The following is a 24,294-nucleotide window of genomic DNA, read 5'->3' as shown; positions in this document are numbered from 1 at the left end:
CCAGGCTACGCATAGCCCCTGTGGCTGGAAGTGACCTCAACAAAGGAAGCTTCCTCGTGGGTGCCTGCTTCTTGCAGATGCAGGGGGAGTCCAGGATTAGGCTCCTTTTAGACCAGCAATAAGGTGCAGTTGGTTCTAATGTGTGATCTTACAACTGTTCCTCCTGTCACGTATATGTGGTATGGATCATGTATTGGATCCAGTCGCACCTTTTGCTGCATATGTAGAGGGGGCCTAATATAGCATATTACAAAAAGTGTTATGATCTAATCTGGGCTTTGGGATTCATTATTCTTACAATTACAAGTCCAATATTGATATAAAACAAACAAACAAAAATCCTAATACTCCCCCATTTCCTATGTTGTCTCTAGTAAATAAGTATGATATGGTAAACATAAAAAAATAAGACTTTTTATGTCTTTTTTTTTTACTTTTAAAAAAGAAAGAGCTACTAAGATTAGTTCCATTTTTAACTGTTATATTTGTTATTTTACACGAATAAAATTTCTCAATAAGAAACATGTTTGTCTGTCCTGTAATCATGCTGATATTTAAACTCTTTAACTTCAGGCCAATCAGATAAATATGTTAAAAATAAATACGAGGAAAAATATGAAGCAACAACTGTGATTTTTAGATCAGCAGCTTGTGGTGATCATATTTTTCTGACAAAACATCATCTGGCAAAGTTATCCTTCTATTTTTCTTCAACTATTAATCAAATTGGTTTTCTAACTGATCTGTTTATGGTGCTTTAAATGGGTTAAAGCTCTCTCTATTGGTCACGACACATTCAGTATATGAAGACTGAAAGTGAAAATACCTGTCTCAATTTTCCATTCAGAAACCAGAGGTGTTTTGGCACAGAGGGAGAGAAGGAAATAGACCTCTGAACACATCAACCATTTCCAGAAGTTGCTATATCTTTTATATAAGGGTGCACCAATAAAGATTTTCTTGGCTAATAGCAGATTATTCACCAGGCATATCAGTCAATAGCAAGCTGATAATTGATTTACAGGAATGCAGCGGGGCAGTGTGGAGGGGAAGGGGGATGCAGGGGACAGATTGGGGCACTCATGGTGAATGGGGAAGGGGCTGGGGCTGGGAGTTGAATGGGACCTGGGGCCAGGGCGGGGACTGGGATGGAACCACAGGCTCAGGGGATCAGTGTCCCAGCACTTAAAAATGGCAGTGGTGGTCAAATGAGCTTTAGTTCAAGCACTACCGCCACCATTTTTAAGCGCCAAGACACTTTTTTAACAGGAGCCAGGTGGGACAAGGATGGAGACAGGATGCCTGCTATGAGCTCAGGTCTCTTTGCCTGGTTGCCTTTGCCCTGGGAGCCACGCGGTCTGCACGCCCCCTGCCCATCCAGCAGCTAGGGGCAGCTTGCCACTGCCACTGGACAGGCAGGGGACGCACAGCTAGCGTGCAACTCCTGGGGCAAAGGCAGCAGGGCAAAGAGCCCCAAGTCCACAGTGGGCAGCCCGCCTCTGCCCTCACCCCACTTGGCTCTGCTCCAGTTCAAAGTGTCCTGGCACTTTAAAATGGTGGCAGCAGTGCTTGAACTAAAGCTCATTCAATGAGCTTTAGTTCAAGTGCCCCACTGCCATTTTTAAGCGCTAGGATGCTGATCCCCTGGAAGAGCCACCCGTGGCTCCATCCTGCATCCCTGGGGTCCCATTCACTGCCCTGCCCTGACCCCTGCCCCTGCCCCTACCCCTCTCCCTCCCTCACTGTGGGGGTCTTGATCTACCCTCCCCCCACACTCCTTTCCTTCCAAAGATGTATCTGCAAGGCACGATGCTCTCCATGCTGCCTGGTACATGTGTGCAGCTGTGCACATGCATGCAGTATATGGAGGCCCCAGCCAGAAGGCATAGCCAAAAAAAGCTGATAATGTTAATTTTCCATTTATTGGTGCCAATCCAATATGGCACTGATATATTTGTACACCTCTACTTTTTATATGCTTTGGCCATGCTTATGTATACTGAAAACTAGAGAAGTTTGTGTACTGACCACATTTTCAAGGGGTATATATTTAAATTCACTGCCATGTGTAGACAGATACATTTACAAATGTTTTGCAATTCTGGTAATGAACCATAAAATATTTCAGTGACTGAACACTAAAATTTGAGCATATTTACGGAGAAGCTATTTGGAGCTGGATGTTTAGGATTTCAACATCTGACTTGGTGATGAAATTTTAAGTATGCAGGCATCATGCTTAGGTCTGGAATATTTTGCTGGAGTATTTTTATATTCTTGGCTTATCAAGCCATTGCCATGTTCATGTTGTGGGAAATATTTTTGTTTACATGTCTGATCTGCTGGTGTCACATCAGGAACATAGGAGTGCTTCATTGTTACTGATTCAGTAAAGACATAGAAGAGGCTTTTTTCGGAGGCTGTTGTAGAGCAGTTAGAAAATAGATGACTAAATGTAGCCTCGCTCAATGGAGTGAATAGGACTTCTGGATACGTAGTCCAATAAAGCCAAATATGAGAGAAGGCAGTTTTTAAAATGTGGGTCAAACTGTCAAATTGAGAAACAAAACAACACAAAAAGGAGAAAGTTTGAAATGTAGCAAACATGCAGTACCTCTTTTTTCCCCATCTTGTCAAAAGATTGCTTTAACTTTCCTTTAAGGACTGACTATTTCAGACTTGTGTTGAGAAATTTTAAATATCGAAAAGGATAGTGCACATTGAGAGTAGTCTGGGACATGTAAAATTCATATATATATTGTTGATATATAAATTTCCCAGTTAAAAATTAGACCTCATCACTTTCCAAAAAAAGGGAGAGAACTCATTTATTTATTTATTTATGAGTACAACTATTTTCTTTTGTTTATCATCTCTTCAGAATAAAATACATTTTCAGAGCAACTCTTGTCTTCCAGTAGAAACTTTTGTCTTAGAGCAGTGGTTTTCAACCTGTTCATGGACTAATGGGGGTCTGCAGGTTGTGTCTAAGGGGTCTGTGAAAGATGTCTATGATCAATCCAAACTATAAATATCCACACTTAACCATTCAAAGGAGTCCGCACCTCCATTCAAAATTTTTTAGGGGTCCACAAATAAAAAAATGCGAAAAACAACTGCTTTAGAGTATGGACATATGTACTTTTGAACCCCTTTTGAAAAGGACATGTTTCAAATTGAGAAGCTGGGAATCATAGAAGTAGGGTCAGAAGGGACCTTGTAGATCTTCAAGTCTGACCCCTGCCTGGGCAGGAGAAAAACCTGGGCTAAAATGACTCCAGCCAGGTAGGCATCAAGCCTCCTCTTAAAGACCCCCAGGGTAGGAGCCAGCACCACTTCCCCTGGAAGTTGATTCCAGATCCTAGCTGCCCTAACTGTGAAGTAGTTTTTATAAATGTGCATGTGTTCATACTCTTAATATTCTACTTTCCCGTATTAAAATTTCGCAAACTCATTCTTGTCAACCAGCTATGATAAGCTAAATTCATTATTTGTGGTAGTGGGGAAGAACTCTGAGCTTTGAAACTGAAGTCACAGAAAATGAAAGTAATTCCACATCAACTCACACAATAACTCTCTTCTACAGAGGCAGGGGAGCAGGAGTGCATGGGGTGGCTGGATTCCTCTTGAATTTAGGGATTATTTGGTAGGGGAATTTGTTTGTTATAAGTTGTTATTTTAATATGTTATTGTTTTTATGAATTACTAGCCAATTGCTCATCAAGAACGACATGGGAGGGTAGGTGGGGATGGAGTGCTGCCACCCAACTCCCTGCATTGCCGCCACCGCACTGCTGCCACTCTGCCTCTGGCCCCGTGCAGTTCCCCACCCCATGTACCACCCCATGCAAGGCTGCTCTGTCTCTGCCACCTGCAGGGAATGGCAGGGGGATGAGGCCAGTGACGCTGGCCTCATCCCCCTGCTTGGGCTACTCTGTCGCCGCTGCCTGCAGGGAGTGGGGGTGGGGGGACAAGGCCAGCAGCACTGGCTTCCACCCCGCTGCCCCCGTCCCTGCCATTATGGCAGCACATCACCACAGCCTCCTGTCCAGAACACTGTTGGTGTTTCAGACAACCAATCAGTGTGTGAATAAAGCATTACGGACAGACACTGACAGACAGACAAAGGCTTTTATAATATTAGAATTTTCTTATACATGTTATTGAAAGTCTTTCTCAGCCTTTTGGGGAAAGCATATAAATCTAATAAATAAATGTTATTTTTCTTCTGCTGCAGAACCTACCAGTGGTGCTATATTTACCTAAAACTAAAATCCAAGACAACTTGGAATTTAAGATTACCACCTCCCTCCTCTCGCAATAATTAAATTATATATATGGAAAATTTAGAAATGATTATGATTTTCCATGTACAGAATGTAATTAATGGAAGGTTGTTTAAAATTTGTGCCCATCACTGCTATGCTGGGGAAAGCAGTGGTGAGGAGCCAGACCTGTGCCCCTTGCTCCCCTGTATCTTGTTCCTTCATGCCTGTCCCCCCTGCTGCCTACCTTCTGTCATACACACTCCTGCCAAATACCCATCTGCTGCCTGCCTCCCACTGTCCATCCTTCCCCCACCATCCTTGTCCACCCTACAGCCTGCTTCCCCCACCTTGTTCTCCCCTGTAGTCAGCATAGCCAGGGAGAAGATGGCAGCTCCCAGTAGAGCTGCGTTGGAGTTGGAGGTATTGGAATGAGGCAGAAGATAAGTGGGGGGGGGGAGGGGAGAGGGCAGCTGGGGGAGAGGGAAGTGGCCGGGCGTGGGGGGTGGCTGCAGGAAGGAGCTGAGGGAGGGAAGTCTAGGGTATAGGGTAGGCACAGACATGGAGGGGGGAATGGACAAGTGCAGGTTTTCCTGCCATCACTCATTCCATGGTCTTCCCTGACCTCCCCCCAGCACTGTTCCATCTCCCCCATTAAATAAGCTATTTCAGCATGCAACAGGTATTGGTTCAGCTCTGGCTTCAGCCGCAAGCCCAGGGCTAAAGCTTGAGTTGAGCTTCTCCCTGCCCCAGACTAGTACTTAAAACCAAGATGCGGCTTTTTACCCACCATGCTAGTTGTGGGGGGGGACCTTGTGTTGGATTTCAGTAAATACAGTATTTTATCTTAAACGCCACCAACATAATGGTGTGTGCATTTATTTGTCATTATATTATAATTAGTGTATGGTACCAATCACTGTATTAGGGTTGCAAAATAGTTTCTGTTTCAGCCTCTGGTTTTCAGATGCTCAGAACTATGTGAAACATTTACTTTTTACACTGAAGTGTTTTAGGCATAGTCTATTCCTCAAAACAAACAATGTTGATAGAGTTGAAGAGAAACAGGTCTGTTGTTTTTAAATGATATGACAATTTAAAACAAATATGCTTCTCAGTATAAAAATATTCTTGCAATATTTTTATCAGAGCTTCTGCAAATATAGTAATTTGGCCATGAAGAGAAAGACGAGTTTATTGTATAACATTGAATTGAAAACTGATACATTTTATTACTTCATAAGTCTAAAATATTTAAAATCCTAGTATGTTTATCTCTCTTATTTTTGTGTATATTAGATAAAAATATGCCATCCTGAGCAGTACATCCTGATTATATATATATATATTAGAAATCAGAACTTACACATCATTATGGGTCCTCCTATCTTTTGAACCTGTTAATAGGAGTAAGCAGTCCCTTTTCCCTCAAAAATCTCCTTTCATCTTTCCTAGTAATCTTCATGCTCAAAAACAAAGGAAAAGAGGTGGGCCTTGCAGGGGTGTCCAGAAATTCAGTAGTCTCAGGTGGAGACCAAGTTCTAAACATTAATTGAGTTGCAAGTCGTTAATGATTATCATCATGTTGTTGAAATTGTGCCTTGCTTGGTTTTTAACCCCCACTATGCTGCAACTTTAGTGTTCCTCCAAGTAAATGCCACAATATATTAATTGTTTACCAATTTTTTGTACTTGGGCATACTCACTTCCCAGCTACAGCCCACGATGCTGGGGACTGGATCCTTTTAGCCAGGGTTTGGGGGCTGACAGGTTTGTGGAAGATAATTTGTAACAGCTACTGTTACCTTCTCCAGGCCCCAGTGAAGAAGGCAAGGAAAGGATGCAGCTTGGTGAGGGACCAAAGGATCTAGGGTGCTGTTCTTAAAGACAGAGGTGGTATTCTTGGAGTGGAAGGAAGCAGAGAGGAAAAGAGAAACTACTGAAATGGGCCATAGCTCTTAATGTGCCTTTAAACTATTTTTGGAAAAAGCTTAATTTAGATTAGACAAAAATAAAAATATACTTTGCATACAACATTATTATATTGTTTTCCAGAAGTTTAATAAATTTTCAAAGTGTAATTTTAAAATGAAGATCTCACTCAGAGAACAGAATGCAGACAACTCATTCTTTTAACCTAGATTTTTAGGGGTTTAAAAGCCTTCCCCCCAGCACGCCACAAACCACTATATTTCTATCAATTAAATGTTCTCAAAAAGGAGATGCACACAAATTCAATGTTTGTGTAATTTAATGACAGGGCTATGTTTTGTCCTTGAGTATATGCAAATTAGGTACATGTGAAATATAAGGCAGAAGACAAAAGTTTAATATTCAACAGCAGTTAAGTTTTTAATATACTCTGATATGTTCTTATATAACAAAAAAATCAGCTCTCTTGCACTTTTAAACTCTTAAAGTTCCCAGCTCAGCAGGATACTTTAACCACATACCTAATTTAATGCATGTGAGTAGTCCCACTGAAGTCAAACTGCTCATATGCTTAAATACTTAAGATGAACTGAGTCCATACAGATCTATTTTTTGAGCTTGGCTTTGTATACCAACCTTTGAACTGTAGTTTAGCCTTTGGTTATTATTATTTTTAATTTCTTTAAAACCACATGCTTTAAATGTGCTGGTGTGAAAAGATAAAAGTATAAATTACTTTTCTTAAAGTATTTAATATTTACTTCTAAAATTACTAAAATAGTGCTGTTTTATATTTTAATTTCTTTGAGAGATATTCAGTTAAAATACCCAACTAGATTTTGTTTTTCAGACTCTGTACACTGAGATCATGTGACCTTTTGACATTTTTTAAGAAACCACATGCACCTGGGGTTGGGTTAAATGTCAGACCCTTATCTCTTTCTAAAACAAATTATCTAAATTCTTTCAACCTGTTGAAGGCATTTTTAACCACAGGAGAAGAGGCAAAAATGTATTTCAATTGTTTTAAGGAAGTTCATAGCTCAAATATAATGTGTTTTTCACATTTACGAACTAAAATGTAACATAAGCCAACAAACTATACCCTTTGACATTTATTTTTTTTATAAACCATTTTGAAATATGCACCATTCACTAGTTCTCAGTGACATGAAAAAAATACCATATGGCAGTTTTTTGTGTTTAATTGTATATGTTCAAGTTATACTATTTAGTTCACCAAACTCACAAAGCAAAAGCTAAATTCTGCTCTAACAAGACGTGCTTGTTCAACTTCCATTGGCTTCATCGAGAGGTGCTGGTGTATACAAGGACAGAACTGGGCCTTATTGAAGATTGTATTATGATTGCTTTTAATTTCAATTTGTATTTTTGATATAGCACTGAGAGTCTTAGGCCTCCTCTACACATGCAGGTAAAGGTGCAATGGGATCTAATGCGCGATCCATACAGTTGTCTCTCTTGCCATACCACATGTGCATGGCAGGAGGCATGATTGTGGGATTGTGCATTAGAGCCTATTATGCCTAATTGCTGGTGCAGAGGAAGCCTGATCCCACTAGCTCCTGTGGCTGGGAGCCCCCTCAATTGAGGGACTCCCCACTGTGGGGGGTGTCCCATGTACACCTGAGGCTAGGAGATTGAAGCTGCTGTGATTGCCAGCCTCAGGATGTATGAAACTCCTAAGGCTGAGAGATCCCATGTGTCATGATCTCCTAGCCTTGAGGATGCATGAAACCCTTGGGGCTGGTAGATGGCAGCTGTTGTGATCTCTCAGCCTCAAGTGTGTGAAACCCCCAAGTCTGGGAGACCGCATCAGCTGTGATCTCCCAGCTCCAAGGGTTCTGTGCACACCTGAGGCTGGGAGATTTCAGGTGTGCCTTACTGCTGTCAGGGCCCAGCTGGGTCCCAGTACTGGGAGGCATGCTACAGGGACCCAGCATCTGCAGCTGCAGGAATCTTGTTTCTCCTGGGACCCAGAGTTGGCAGCTGCTGGGGCTCCCAGCCCCAGGGGAGACTTTGCTACACGTGCAAATAAAAACATGATACAACCAGCTGTAAAATTAGTACATGTTTTCAAGGTCTAACTTTATAGCTGGTTGGAGCTTTTTATAGCGTGATTGATACTTTGCACACGTAACTGGTTTCAAGGTAGTTATGTGGTTAACTAGTTAATTGCATAATACCTTTCACATGTAAGCTCCTTCAATTTTCAGTTTACAGGATCAGATCCCCATAAACTATTACAAATAGACTGAGAACTGTTCCTACTGACTTGACTGGAAACAAAACTGACTCTGTGTTAGTCAAAACTTTTAAGTAATAAACATATATTCAGTTTGTGTTTTTGCCTTTTAGCTTGTTTTATTAAGAAATGGTAGAATTGCCATTGCTTAAATCATTTTGATCCATTTCTTTGATCCCTTTCGAGATGTTAAACTTTAAATGTTTATTAAATGTTTGTCATTAAAATATCATTTATTTCTTACATTTGATCACTATCTCCTAGAAACTAAACGAAAAAAGTATGCTAGGGGAATAGGATATTCTGGGTGTTGTTTGAGGCACTTCTTATGGTGATTTCTTTAATTAGGACTACTTGTAATTTTTAGTGGTTTTCTTGCACATCATACATGCTAGCATTTTTGCTAGAACAGTGTTTCCCCAAATTTTTGTTCATGGACCCATACTGAGGGCTGTGTAACAATAATTTTATAGTGTAGTGCTTTTGTATTCAAGAGACATACCTTATACATGTGAAATTATAATAAGGAGGATTACAGGGTAGTTGGTAAGGTTTGTCAGTCGATACTGAATCAGCCAGTGCCTACAAATTCCAGGTGGCCATCAGATGAGAAAGATACTGATATACCTGTTATTTCAGGCAATGCTGAGATACCCTTTGTGTGACATTGCTTGGATTGCAAAGTGCATTTGCACTTCTTAATACAGCTTTGTAAAGATGACGTCTTCCTTAAGAGATGTGCTCCTGGTGCGTGCACAAAACTCAGCTTATTCTTTTAGAGACAAATAAATAAATATTTACTGTGTTTTACCCCTGCTAGCGTTGCATAACCAATATAACTAAAAAAAAACCCAGATTCTGTTCCGTCTTGCACAGCATCCACATGATTATCTGGTAAATTACCTGTGGAAAAGTGATAGTGCTGCATGAGTGTCAGTGAGGGAGGATATTAGGTCTCATCAGAACCCTTATTATTCTAGATGATACACACAAAGAAAACAACTTAGCTTTACTGACAGATCTCAGGCTGGGTTTATGGGGCTAGAAGTTGGGGGGTTATAGTCTCTATTGTGAGCTGAGTGTGCTGGATCTTTAAAGTAGTAGACATGGAATCACACCACTTTTTTTACAACTTTTTTTTAGTTGCATTCTATAAAATGGCTATTGTAATTACAAGTGCTGTAGCTTATATTTTTAGATAGCTATAATTACCACTAAATCCTCTAACTAGAATATTCACTACATGTCTAAGAACAATTACAGTGAAAATACAATGTAGTTGATATATCTAGATTCCAATAATACATGTATTAAGAAAAGCATGGAGAGATGATAATGAGTAAATCAGTCATGTAGTTTACCTTTCTGGTCATTTGAATTAGTGGTAATTACATACTGAAAAGCAAAATTGCAGTTTGATTATGTTACAATTACAGTGTATATACAGTTTAATTATAGTGCATATTATTGTAACGTGTAACTCACTCTTCAAACCAGAACTGCACTTAAGGCTGCAAATTCCATCTCCTTTCTGAGAGACAACCACAGAATTAGCTGAGCTGTCACAGCGCTACTGGACTAAGTGGATCTGAGTTAACAAAGTATATATTGAGGAGATGGGAAAGGAGAAGATTTGATTTATAAATTCTGCATATTCCTTGTATAAATCCCTTGGATTTCTCTGTTGTACAGCCCTATTATTTGAACAATACACTGAGCTCAAGATTTTACCCTTTTGGTTTGTTGATGAGGAACATTTTTGAATTTCTGCTTTATAAACTGAATAAGGCAATGATCTAGGGTATGTTTCTTTCCATTAAAGCACAATATAATTTTTTTTAATCTTAAAGATAACCCAAAGTGGCAACTGTTCATTTTTTTGGGGGGGTGGTACTGGTAATTTTACTGTATAATTTGAGGTATGCAGCTATTTGGAAGAAATGTCTCTATAGATTTTACTTTCATCCTTCCTTCAGATTTTGACCTCTTTAACTGAGTGACCTAATTATCGATTGCTAATGTGTAACAGTTAATGTGTCAAAAGAGTTTGTGACCATTGCTTGTAACTGAAAAATTGTATAGCAATGGAAAGCGTTCTTACTTAATATGGAACTATATGAATAACAGTTCTTCTGTTTTCAGTCTCTAGTTCAATACCATATGGGGCTCTGATCCCCAAAACAGTACTGATAATAGTGCTTATTACTTAGAGCAGTTCCACTAAAGCCTGCAAGACTTCTCATGGTAGTAAGTATTATGACTGATAATGTTGAACAGGCCCTGAATTTTCGGAAGTTTGAGATCCTGCATATACATTTCTGATATTTCTTTTAATCAGAAAACGTGTTCAATCTTCTCTACAAAACTGTGTATATGATTTAAACAACATGGACGAGGCACTTGAAATAAGATAAAAGATAAAGCATATCTTTTAGCATATCTTAATGTTAATTGGCCGGATGACTTGACTTATGTGACTTTCGAAGTGACATTTATATTCTCTGTTTCTAATGTGTGTGAAAGTAACAAATTTTATATTTCATGATTAAGCAACCTTTATACTACCAAACTGACTCAGACCCAAGATGGGCAGGAGTAGGGAAGTGAAGCTTCATCTTAAATTCAGATACCGGCCCATGGCATGCAATGGCTCAGCTCTGGCTTTGGCCCTGGGGAAAAGTCAGATGGAGCCACCGCCTGCCTCATCCTAGGGTGGCTCATGCAACTGGGAAGGAGGCTTGTGTTAGGGCAATCATGGGGGAAACTGCAGTGGAGGGGAGTCATGAGGGAGAACTCCAGTGTGTAGTTTATGGGGAGCATGAGGGAGACTGTGCAGCCCCCAACCCCAGCTGTTGTTTTCAGCTTCAGCTGTAGCCCCCTCCCAGCTTGGACCTGGCTGCTTCTGCCTGGCTAGACTGGGCCAGGGCAGGGCTGGGGCCACTGATACCAACTGTCCCAAAGCCAGAGGTACTGCAGAAGGTAAATGGTGGGGGGTGCAGGTGATGAGAGGAGCACAGGGTGGGAGGGCCAGGTGACAGGGGGGTGGGCACTGCGGTGGACCAGGCAGCAGAGGTGCTGGCACAGGCACAGGCAAGGGTAAGGGGGATGTGTGGTATGGGGTAGGGGGCAAGTGGACATTTCTTCCTTCTCCCCTTCTTTTACCACAGTGAGTCTCTTTTCCTGCCACTTTGTCACCAGCACATTTAACTGAAATTTGCCTGTGCTAGTGCAGCTGCCTTTCCTTAACAATACTATATGCTTGGATCTCTTGGCTTCCCTTCACAACCAAGTTCCCACTAAGTACAGAAGGAAATGAGTTAACTGTGCTCCTGCTGTTAAACCATGGAAATTGTTGTAACTAGTCAGCCATTACAAACAGGTTAAACATTTGGTTTAAATATAACATTCCTTATGATTGCTAAACCAGCAGTAAAGTAGAATAAAAACTAGTTTGCTTTGAATTCCCATACTTCAGTGTCACTACTGATGTCATTTTTTAGCCTGAATTGCTGCCAATAGGAGAATAAGAAGTGCCCAATTTAACTAATATGTGTTCTCTGGCAGTGTGAATTATTTCATAGTAAATTACCATATTTATAAATAAAAAATTAAGTAAAATATCTCAAAATATGTCATTCTGCCATTCCAAGAAAAATAAAATCCTTGTCTTTCTACAGGTAAGTGTATGAAATAGAGAAGTATATGGGATTACATTTTCAGAGCTTAAATATTTGGAAGGGGAACTGATTTCATAGATTTCATAGACATCAGGGCTGGAAGGGACCTTGGGAGATCATCAAGTCCAGCCCCCTGCCCAAAGGGCAGGAAGTCAGCTGGGGTCGTAGGATCCCAGCAAGATAAGCATCCAATTTACTCTTGAAGGTGTTCAATGTAGGTGCTTGAACCACCTCCGAGGCAGGCTGTTCCAGACCTTGGGGGCTCGGACAGTAAAGAAATTCTTCCTTATGTCCAGCCTGAAATGGTCTTGCAGGAGTTTATGACCGTTCGACCTAGTCATCCCTTGGGGCGCTCTGGTGAACAAACGTTCCCCCAGATCCTGGTGGTCACCCCTGATAAACTTATAGGTGGCCATCAGATCACCCCTGAGCCTACGCTTTTCCAAGCTAAAAAGCCCCATGGCTCTCGGCCTGTCGTTGTAAGGTCTGTTTTCCTGACCTCTGATCATGCATGTGGCTCTTCTCTGGACTCTCTCAAGCTTCTCCACATCCTTTTTGAATTGTGGAGCCCAAAACTGGATGCAGTACTCCGGCTGCGGCCTCACCAAAGCCGAGTACAAGGGGAGAATGGCGTCCCGGGATTTGCTCGAGAAGCATCTATGGATGCAAGCCAGTGTTTTGGTCGCTTTGCTAGCCGCAGCATCGCATTGCAGGCTCACGTTCATCTTGTGGTCAATGATGACCCCCAAGTCTCTTTCTTCTGTAGTGCTATCCAACGTAGCACTGCCGAGCCTATAAGGATGCTGCAGGTTTTTCCTCCCAAGGTGGAGAACCTTGCATTTTTCGGTGTTAAACACCATCAAGTTCTCGTCTGCCCATTTGCTGAGCTTGTCCAGGTCAGCCTGGATCACCTGCCTGTCTTCTGGCGTGGATGCTTTGTCCCAAAGTTTGATGTCATCAGCGAACTTGGCCAGTCCACTCCTGACTCCAATGTCCACATCGTTAATGAAGATGTTGAACAGTATGGGTCCAAGGACAGAGCCTTGAGGGACCCCACTGGTCACAGGGCACCACGATGAATGACTGCCATCAATTACAACCCTCTGGGTCCGACCACAGAGCCAATTTCCCAGCCAGCGGATTGTGGTGGAGCCAAGGCCACAACTGGCCAGTTTGGCCAAGAGGTGATCATGGGATACCAGACCAAAAGCTTTTTTCAAGTCAACATGTATGACATCAATCTCTTCTCCCTCGTCCAGGTGATAGGTCACCTGGTCATAGAATGAAATGAGATTGTTCAAACAAGACCTACCTGCAACAAACCCGTGCTGGCTATCCCTTAGGATGTTAGCCTGGGCCAGTCCATCAAGGTGTGTCCTGGTTGAAGGTAATTCTTTGTAGAGAGAAAGAGAGAAATGAAGGGGCTGCTTGATGTTAGGAAGTTAAAGAGGAAGATGTTAAATATTATTAGTAAGTTTTTAATGTTTTTAACATTTTTCAAAAACAGTATAATTGCTTACCCGCTGAAATACCACCTTTTGAAAGACAATGCATGAATGACTGTTGGAAACCGGAGTTAAGGTTCTACGTCATTTAGATTATTTGAAATTTTTCTCTTTTATTTTTTTTCCTACCCATTTTCATTAAGACTTTTCCAGTTTTACAATACCAGTCATAGTAGAAATGACAAGACTGCTAGTATAAGCATGTTATCCTGAGCAGTGGTTCCCAACCTTTTTTGTATCGTGACCCATTTGTAAACATTGGCCAGTCCTGACCCAGTAAATAATTTAAGTAGAAAACAGCCCCCTGGCCCTGCGGATGCCCCTCACCCCTGCCCCAACTCCCCAGTATGTCGGGCAGGAGGTGTGGGGTATAGGGGACCCCAAGCAGCCCCTTGCAGGCTGGAACTGTTCTAGTCTGCAAGGGAAAACCTACAGTTTCCTTCCTCCTTTGAAGGAAAATCCATTTTTAAGGTTTGTTTGCAACCCTTTCTTATATCCTTGTGACCCACTTTGGGTCACAGCCCAGGGGATGAGAAGCACTGATCTAGAGAGGCCTGTTTCTCTTTGCAAGGAATGCAGAAGGAATATAGTACACAGAAGGAATATGCAGTGCTGAGGCATATTTAAGGACCTAGAGAGATATTAGAGTCAAACATGATGTCAAGCTTGAGTGACAGACATCATGGTGATGTTTTGATTGAGAAAGGAAGGGGCAGGGAAGGTTTGGTGAGGAAGATTTCAGACCTCTGTGATAGCCATGTTAAGCTGAGATGATGATAAACACCCCCAAAAATGTCAGACACAGACTGACTTATTTGTTTGGAGAGAAAGAGGTCTGGAATAAGCTGCCTGTGGTCCATGTAGAGCTGGGAGTCAAATTTGTGTTTGCAGGTGAGGTTACCGGAGGTAGAATGTAAAGGAAGGACAGAAGTGGACCCAGGACAGAGCCTTGTAGAAACCTCACAGAAAAGGTGAGGCAAAATGGGTAGGTTCCTGTGCACGGGTGGTTGGAGAGGTTGGAAGAGACTCTGGAGAGGACAGAACTACAGAAGCTTCAGGGAGAGCGTCATTGCTGGTGCTGAAACATATTGACAAGTCCTGGGGAGTAAGAATGAAATCATAGTTCTGAGCTTTTGCTAAGAAGTAGTCAGTGGAGATTGTGTCAAGAGCTGTTTGAATGCCATTGGGTGGGTGCTAGCTTGGGCTGAGTTTGTGCTGGAATTGTAGGAGAGGAATTCTGGAGCGCATTTGCAGAGATTAGGCAATGATTATAGAGGCAAATGATGTCAATAGTTTTTTCTAAGATGGGGAAAAATAAAATCATGTTTGTATTGTGAGGAGACAGAGCCAGAGGCAAATGAAGTTAGACAGAGTGAGGGTGGATTAGAGTGGATGTGAGGTAAGTCAAGAGATGAGTTGGGATGTGGTCAGTGAGGCCAGTGAAGGTTAGAGGAGGAGACCAGATGAGAAACTTCTGTAACTGTGGGGGAGGGAGAGAGGGGGAACTGAATGCCAGCCAAGGGGAGGATAAAAGCCACATTTAATTTATCAGTTTTCTCGTGGAAGAAATTCTGTCATTTTGTTCAGAGAGAGAGAAGTAGATAGAGGGGAAGGCTTGAAGAGGGCATCACATGGCAAAAAGGCAACTGGGATTGAGGGTGCGAGACTCAAATTGAAGATAGAGCTGGTTAGCTAAAACATGACAGATTTGAATGAGGTGAGAAGGAATTAGTAGTAAAGTGGTGAAACCTGCTGATGGGATTTCTGCCAAGTATGTTCTGTAGTACAATGTCATGAGCAGATGAAGCAGATGTTGCGGGGGAGCTGGAAGCTGGCAGAACAGTCCTTGTGATGGAGGAGAGGAGGCTAGAAAATCAAAGGTGAACGGAAGTGAAGCATGGAAAGAATCAAAACATTTCACTAGAAGAAAGAGAGAAGGTTGTGAATCTGGTGGCTTCTACCATCAGTGAATTCATATAATTGATAATAATCCAGTGGTGGTATCATGCAGGGTATCAAATCATAGTATATACATGAAGGCATATGTCTTGGCAATGTCTTAGTTAATTTAGAGCAGTATCTACTTTACTATTAACTTCAATTTGTCAAGATTTCGCTCCCAGTGCTTTTATTCCTATATATGGAGGGAGTCAGGAGAAATCAGAGGATAAGTCTGTCCTTTATCTGTTGTGCTTTCAGAGAAACATGCTTTCAAATATATGCTGCCCATGCATTTCCACTTCTGCTTACATATGCCAAATATGGAACTGTAATGGTGAAGTTGTTCTGGGGGAGTCGTCTTTGGCTGCATTCAAGCGCACCAGTGGCAAAGGTCTTAAGAGTGCCCTGAGAGCTTCACCACCACGTTTCTGGGTTTGGCGCATTGGAGCAGTGTTCAAGAGCTTTTTTCCTTGAGAGCATTGTTTGTGGTATAGACATAGTCTGTGTGGAATCTGTAAACTCCATCAAGTCCACAAAACTTTTCCTTAATGTGCAGCGTCACTGTTCTTCTGGTTGTGTGCAGTGTAGTATGAGCCAGTACACAGGACCAGAGCTGTGCTTAGGTTAGTGTAGAAGACAAGCGGATGGCCCCCTGATGGAATTTTCTCCCTTCCACATCAACCACGGAGCAGTCATTCATAATCTCTTCCCATGGTGACAACCTACCTTATGGGAAGCACAGTTCCCACGTGAGCAGCTGGCTCCCACATGAGCTGCTAGTTAGAAGGATAAAGTGGAGAGATGATGCTATTTCCTGAGGTCCTTGTTTGTTTCTTAAGGTCTTATTAAGAGTCAGCCTGCCAGGTTCACCTTCACTTCTGCAGTCACCATAGTAGAATTGCCAAAAGAGTAGGTATATTTAGCAAATCGAATTGTGCTGTTTTATATCAAAACTGATCTAAATTTTTTTAAACGATGAAATATATACTAAAGCAGTGCTAAATAGGTCCACATTTTCTTTCTTCAGTATATTAAAATTCTAGAAGTCTGATTTATCTTTTGCTTAATTACCAGTTTTAAATGACCTATAACAATTTCTGTGTATGTGTATTAGGTAAATTCTATTAGGTAAATTCTTTTTCTCCCTTTCTACAGGAACACCAGTTTACTCAGTAGCATGGAGTCCTGATTCAGGAAAGGTTCTCTATACTTCAGGAAAGCAGCTGATCATTAAACCTCTTCAGCCAAATGCTAAAGTTTTACAGGTATCATAAATATTAAATTATACATATAAAGTGAAATTTTGCTAGGAAAATACAATTCACATATAAACTGCCACACAGTTTGGCACAAACAGAAATGAAATTAGGGTTACAAATGGTTAAACAACAATTATATCTATACTGTTTACTACTTACTGTTTACCATTTAGTGACCTCTGGCAGGAACAGCCTTGGCGGTGGCCTATTTTCATCATGCTTCTGGTGCTGTATGGGCCAAAGGCTGCTGGCTGGGAGCCTTGGGCAGGAAGCAGCAGGCACAACTGAACCATTAGAGAATGCTACCCAGCTGCAGATCCATGACTACCACTCACCTCCGTGGGCAGGGGCTGGGGCTATGGATGGAGCCAGAGCTGCAGACCTCTCCTGTGCTCAGATCCCACCAGCACAGGGTGATGCCTGGCTCCCCACAAGGGTCAGGCAGGGCCTTCCTGCCACAGTAGTAGCCTCATGGTGGGTCTGCCTGGCCTCCCTGCAGTGACAGGGCCTAGGGAGGGTAACACACTCCCTGTGCTACTGCAGCACTGCCCCTCAGGAACATACTGATGGGAACCTACGGCAAGGATAGGTTAGTGCAACCTCTCTGAATAAGATTTAGTGCCCACTGTGTTTGGTCCCCCTCAGTGCCAACTTTTTTCAAGTCATAGTGAATCACTACATTGAATACATTTTACCTTCTTCATTCCCAAAGCTGATGTGCACCTTCCTTTCCCATTTCCAATGATTCTTGTTTCTTTACCAGCTTTAAATGTCTGGCAAGCATCACCAAATAGGACCCCTAACAGTTCACTCAAAATCCCTCAGTTACCCCCTCTCTCAACCTGTCGCATATGCTTAGCATGGCCCTACAATCTGTGAGGTGAAGCCAGACCAGGCTGCCCTGCACTTCATCTGCATTTAAATTTTGTGAGTATCCCAAGACAAAAGCAGTTAGTTTTGCAATGAGCTCCCTGTAGGCTGGCAGAGTTCCAGCCTGCTGGTAGCTGGGATGGAGCAGAAGGAAGGCAGAAAGACAGGGGGCACCACATGCATAGACATGCACGGGGACCCAGGCAGCCTGCAGAGCAGCTCCAGCAGGTAAGTGCAGGGCAAAAGGAGGGTTGAGGCTCCAGTATGGAGGGAGCTGGTCAGGGCTGGGGCTGCTGCCCAGCTGGGTGGGGTTTGGGGCCTGGGGCCACAATGCACTGCTGCAGGGCCCCAGCCAGGAGCAGGACAGGGCCATGGGGGGTGGCCAGTACTCCACTGCCCTGCACATTCCTGTGGGGCACAGGTTGTGGGCTCAGGTCACACCCTAATTCCTTCCCGCAGGACCACCAGGGCTGGGAGGCGTGACCCGGCGTGGCTGGGGACAGCAGGGCCATGTGGAGACTCCTCACTGGTGTGAGCTGCACCCTTGCTGCCCTGGTGACATGCCTCCAGCACCTGCTGCTGCTTTGGGAGGTGCGTCAGTGGGGCAGCAGGGGAATGAGAAGCAGCGAGGAGGTTTTCTGCACGGCTCCTCTGCTCCCTGCTGCGCTGGGTCACGGGGTGGGGATGGGGAGCAGGGCAACAGGGAACAGTGGGGGTTGGAGAGCCTGATAAGGATCTCCCAGGCCCTCGTGTCCCTGATTGTAATAGGGAGATGAGGATCTCTGAGCCCTTGCTCCCCAGCTGGGAGCTCCCTGCTGCTGGGTCAGGAGGACATAGTTCCCATCTAGGCTTCAGTGGCAGAGCCCACCTTGGCAGCAGACAGCTCCTCGAGGCAATATCCCATCCCCTGCTGCCCAGCTGACCAGGAGCACTTTTGCTCCCAGTCAGTCATCTACACAAGTGCTACTGCACAGTAACTAAGCACAAGTAAATTTGCTACTTGCATTTGCAGATAGCAGATTTACTCACAATTAGAGCAGTTTATTGGGCAGTAAGCATGTGCATATGTGAGCAGGAGTAAGTGTTGGAGGGGAAGGAGCCTACTTGATCTCCCCCAGATTTATTTTCCCTACTGTAGCAGTGGGAAAGTCACAAATTCAAGGCAAACCTCTGATAAAGAGATTTTTTGACCTGGAAAATTCTAACTAAAATGTATAATATTTCCATATATAGAATCTAATTATTAGTGTGTCATCTTATGTAAGTAAATATAATATTCTTGTGGGAGAGTGGAGATTTCAGTGGACTGACTGACTGACTGGCTTGCTTGCTTTCTTTGAAATATGGACCATTTCTACTAGTTGAGCCATCAGAAACAAAAATGGAACTTCATATTATTCTGAGTCCCATATAGCATTTGGCACTATTTCCTAAAGATTCAAAAATACTGCATAATTCTAGAGGTCTTAAACATGTTACTTTTTTTTCCCCTCCTAATGCCTTACAGTTGGATTTATTGAAGTGGGGGAGTCTTGACTTTCTGAAAGTACAGAGATACAAAAATAATCCCAATATTATGTTAAAACTTTCTGGAACATTTCTAACTTTTTTTTGCAACGTGATATTTGGTACAAATAGTGGTACAATGTGGTATAAACATTTTATTGACAGTGAGTTCAAGCAATTTTTTTTTTAGAGTATTTGTGAGGAATGCTCAGCTCCTAAATGAATGCTGGTAGAATATTTTACTGACTCTGCAGCTTCTTTTCTTTTTATGATATATAGAGAGTTCATATTTGGGGAGAGAAAACAGGATAAACTTTATTTTGTCATTTAAAAAAGTGAGGGGGGAAGAGGTTTGAAGATGCTCAGACATTTTGAGCATTGTGAGTAGTTTCAGTGGAGATGCATTAATAAGCTAAATTCTGGTGAGGTTCAAAGATGCTTGGATAACCCCTCTGGAGATGTGGTGTGAGAGAGAGATTATTAGAAATTTTGAAAGCGAATGTTGATAATATATTTGGGCTTAATATGAAAAGACAAGATTAATATGCAGTTTTATGACCAAACTGTCATAAAAACTAGGATTTTTTTGTTAAAAAATTTGTTCAGTGTTCATTATATTAACTGGAAAAATGGGTTCTTGGTGATCATGTCTGTAGGTATTGTCTTGTTAGTATTATGGCAACACCAAAAGCTCCCACTCAACACTGAAGTCAGATATACACACTGTTCAGTAGATCTGTCTAATTGCCTGCACATACACTCAATAACAGGAGCCCTCTGTGGTTCAGTGGTAGAATCGTTGTCTACCACACAAGAGACCTGGGTTCAGTTCCCAGCTATGGAGGCATTAAGCATTTGGATTCAGTCTGGTCCATGGATTCTGTCTTGATTCTCTAATGTGAGGCTGAAAGGTCTGGGCAGCTTCCATTCCTCCAAAAATTCCTCCTTAGTCATATGCATCAAAGGCCTGGGTGGCCCTCATGTACATACAATGATCCAGGAGGATCAGTGGGTTGCCACATCCAGTAGCCTTACAGCTACTGAACATTTTTTCTCCAAACAAAGTGTGATATTCCGTAGCACAGCATTTATTTGAGGATCATGTTAAAAGATGCTTCACTGGTAAGTTATTATCAAATTGTCTTGTAATTCCTTTCAGAAGAGACAGCATCTACTGTGTTTATTCGGTACTAAGCACAAATGGAACACAGTCCATATTGGGACCTATGAATGGTTCTGAAATATAAGTAGTAAGAACTAAAAATAATATTAAAAGCAATTTCCCAATTTAAGTCTACTTATTTTTTTCTCTCAGTGGAAAGCCCATGATGGAGTTATTTTAAAAGTTGATTGGAATTCAGTCAATGATCTTATCCTGTCTGCTGGTGAAGACTGTAAATACAAGGTGTGTATTGATTAAATTATGTAAACACCTTTAAATAGCAGTTGCTGAACAGTGTAAGACACTACTGGCTTTCTCCAGTCTTCACAAGACTTTCCAAGCTTAAAACTAATTAGGTATAAAAATGGTGAAAATATTTAAAGAATAAGCCCGAAAAAGAATAGGTAAGATTTTAGACAAAAAATCCTTACTGAACTAAACAAAGGAAAATGGAACATGCAGAAACTAAAGGAAGAATTAAGACTAAGAACTTGAGAAAAATTCCTAGTTAATAGGGAAACACCATTTATCCTATTTTAGCTAAATGAAAGTAATTTGCTTTGGAGTTGTTTACAAGGCATTCTGCTGTATGTTACCGATAGAGGACATGTATTGTGTTTTATCCCTTAATTATGAATTTATTTTAATTTAATTTTGATAATTAGGATAACAATTATTTTTGTAATATACTCACCAAATAGGAGAAGATGGAGAATAATGTATTAAAATAGTTTAGAAATATGATTGTCACTCATCAGAGCATTTGTTGCTGTTAAAATCTTGAAAGATGATATTCAGAAGAAAGGCTCATCCTGTACTCCAAATATAACTTTAATGGGCCTTTTTTTGCAGAGTATACAGGGTTTGGCTCCTGTTCTAGATGTTTAAAAAACAGTTAAATTAATTTGCTGTCTGGTCTACCTAATGGCTAAAATGGACCAAATAGTTCTGCAGCTTTTGAAATGCGATAAAATTGGAAAATGATACCTCTAAAATAATAATGGCATGTCCAGAATAAATTCAGACAGTAATTTATATTTTCTTTCTAAGGTATGGGATAGTTATGGTCGTCTACTGTACAGTTCACAGCCTCATGAGTATCCTATAACTTCTGTTGCCTGGGCTCTGGATGGAGAATTATTTGCTGTAGGATCTTTCCATACTTTACGTCTATGTGATAAAACTGGGGTAAGTAGCAATTCTGACAGAACAGGTAGGATGTTATGCAAATTTATTAATGATATGTTAAATGCTCCTAGGAATATACATACACAGACACACATTTTAATTGGTTCAGAATAGTTCTGGCTTTTGGTATCTTTTCACTGAATGCCTGTGGCTAAGATTTGTCATCTTGGTCTTTTTGTTGTGTTTGTTTTAATGGTGTTTTATGAACACTTTAGAGCAGTGGTTCCCAAACTCTAACAGACTGAGTACCACCAGTTTGAAAGGACAGAGCCTTAAGTACCACCAGCAATTTTTTCATATGCATATGTAACAGACTATATATTAAAACAACATCAAAACATTTAGTAATTATAAAAAATTGTTTTATCAGTTATGGTAGCCATATAAGACAATTGAAAATTGCAAAAAAAGACGGTGTAAACCAGGGGCAGGCAACATTTTTGGCCGGAGTACTGAAAAAACGGCAATGTGTACCCTGTAAGGTGCTGGAGTGCAGGCACACCAGAAAAACAAAACTGGGGCAGAGGGTACACAGCCAGAAGCACCTGTATTAATATAATTAATAATCCCCGGGTCAGGGGGTCGGACCTGATGATCTGTTTCGGTCCCTTCTAACCCTAAGCACTATGATAATCATAAATGGTGCTTCTTTTTAATTTTTTTAACAGTAAATACCAGGTTTTCTAAAAATTCTAAACCTGGTGACAATAAATAAAACTTCATTTATTTATTGAAGTTTTGTTCTTACCTTTGTTCTTATGTATTCTTTGTTCTTCTACCTTTGTTCTTAAGTATTCTTTTTTGTTAAGCATGTTGTGATGAGAGGAGGGGGAAGAGAGAGAAGAAGAGAGGGGGGGAAGACCAAGAAGTAGAGAAAAGAGAGAGGAAGAGTGGGGGGAGGCATTGAAAGCAGGCTGGCCCAGCCGGGCCCTTGGGAAGGTGGCAGCCAGTGGAGAGAGGGGGCCGGGCAGGCAGTGGGGGCCCCAGGGCTCTGCAGACTCTTGCTGCAGCAGGGGTGCTCAGTGGCACCAGCGTTGGGGCCCAGCTTGGGTCACACAGCTCCACGGGCATGGGGCACAGCCACCCTGCCCACAGGGGAATGCTGCCTGGCCTGGCGGGACTCCAGGCTCCGGGGGCCTCCTGGCTCTGCCTGTGTGTGCTGGGTGCAGCACAAGCAGGGTGGAGGCCCCTGGGCCGGAGCAGGAACTCCCTGCGTGGCATGCTATGTGTCTGCCACCACCAAGCGAGCAGTGGCACTTGGCCAGTATGCAGTATCATGACATTCTGCACAGGTCCATAGGCAGTGGGGGGAAGGGGCTGTGCACACTCTGGGGCAGACATGGTGGGCATGTGTCCCCCGGACCCAGGTGGCTGCAGGCTGCATACTGCATGCTGGGCTCTGCACTGTGCTGCTGCCACCACTGCCTGCGGACCTGTGTGGGATGCCATGTGCATGCCACGCACTAGCTGAGTGTCTCTGCCTGCCCAGCAGTGGCAGGCATGTGGTGCCCTGCGGAGGCCCAGAGGCAGTGCCATGTGATGTAGAGCCCAGCGTGCAGTCTGCCTCCCTCCACACATGGATGCAAGGGGGCACATCCCCCCCCGCCATGCCTGCCCTGGGGTGCACACATTGGGGGGAGCCCCTCACATCACTGGAAAGGCCCAGGCCACCTTTGTGGCAGCCCTGCCTTGGGGATAGGGTGAGCTGGCCTGAGGGGAGAAAACCCCTAGGGAGCAATGGGCTGTTGGTGTTCCCTGTGAAGCCACACGGGACACCATGCTGCCAGGCAGACAGAGGATGCAGTGCAGCCAGTGTGCAGCAGGCACATGGCATTGCATGAAGCTCCCAGGCCAGAAGCAGCTTGGTGCAGAGCTTAGCATGCAGTGGCAGCCCACTTCTGTGCCATGCATAGATCCCACTACCTGCCCTGGGGCCCTATTCACCCCAGCCCTTGCCCCCCCTACCTCCTTCATCATGGGGTCCTTGATCTGCCCCTCCCCCAACACACTGGGTGCTGTGTTCCTGGCTGTATGCAGCAGGCTGCTGCTAGGCTCTGGGTGTGTGCAACCCCTCCCCTCCAGCCTTCTGCATACCACTTCCAGGTCGTCTGCGTACCACTGATAGTACGCATACCACAGTTTGGGAATCACTGCTTTATTTTTATGTAGGATAAACTTCCTTGGTTACATTTTGTCCTTCATGATTCCACCTCATCTCTGATTATTACATCCTAATTATTTTGCTTGTGAACTATATTTTGTGGATGCCTTACAACAGGAGGACCAACCTGCAGCACATGTGCCACACATGGCATGGGCACCCCATGTGTGGCACACGGCAGAACCAAGAAGGAACAGGGAACTACAGCAAAGCAGCAGATAGGGCAGGGGAAAGGTATCAAAGTAGCACTTGGAAAGCATGAGGCTTAATTTGTAGCTGCCAAAAAATTGGTCCCCACTGGTTTCCAAGTTTGGTGTGCAAAATCTCCTTACAATTTAGAAGAGGCTTCCCCCCACCCTTCTTCAAGAGTAGTAACCCCAAAGGAGTTTCACTCTTGCATTTCACTTTTCTGTAGCTATTTAGAAGCACAACTTCCCTAGCTAAAAGTGGTCTTTCCTTTTCTGTGAGGCAATGATATCAGTAGCACGTCGTGTAAGGTTCTCTCACCCAGACATCTGTGCATTTGTCTATTACCACTACAGTCATCCTTTAGAACTTTTTC

At 42.8% G+C, this 24,294-nt stretch overlaps 1 protein-coding gene across 1 annotated transcript in view; it reads left to right on the top strand.

The window, feature by feature from the left end:
• The window catches only part of IFT80 (intraflagellar transport 80), a 154,190-nt gene that overhangs the window by 56,240 nt on the left and 73,656 nt on the right, over positions 1–24,294 (top strand). Inside the window, exons 7-9 of the mRNA XM_090050581.1 lie at positions 16,742–16,851; positions 20,537–20,626; positions 21,434–21,571. Of these exons, the coding sequence (XP_089906707.1) occupies positions 16,742–16,851; positions 20,537–20,626; positions 21,434–21,571 (338 nt within the window). The remainder of the gene's footprint in view (positions 1–16,741; positions 16,852–20,536; positions 20,627–21,433; positions 21,572–24,294) is intronic.

This window comes from Crocodylus siamensis, chromosome 6 (assembly GCF_052110815.1).
Source record: "Crocodylus siamensis isolate JL-2025a chromosome 6, ASM5211081v1, whole genome shotgun sequence".
Lineage (NCBI taxonomy): Eukaryota > Metazoa > Chordata > Crocodylia > Crocodylidae > Crocodylus > Crocodylus siamensis.
Note: the sequence above shows the minus strand (reverse complement) of the source record. Positions and strands in the feature narration are given on the sequence as shown.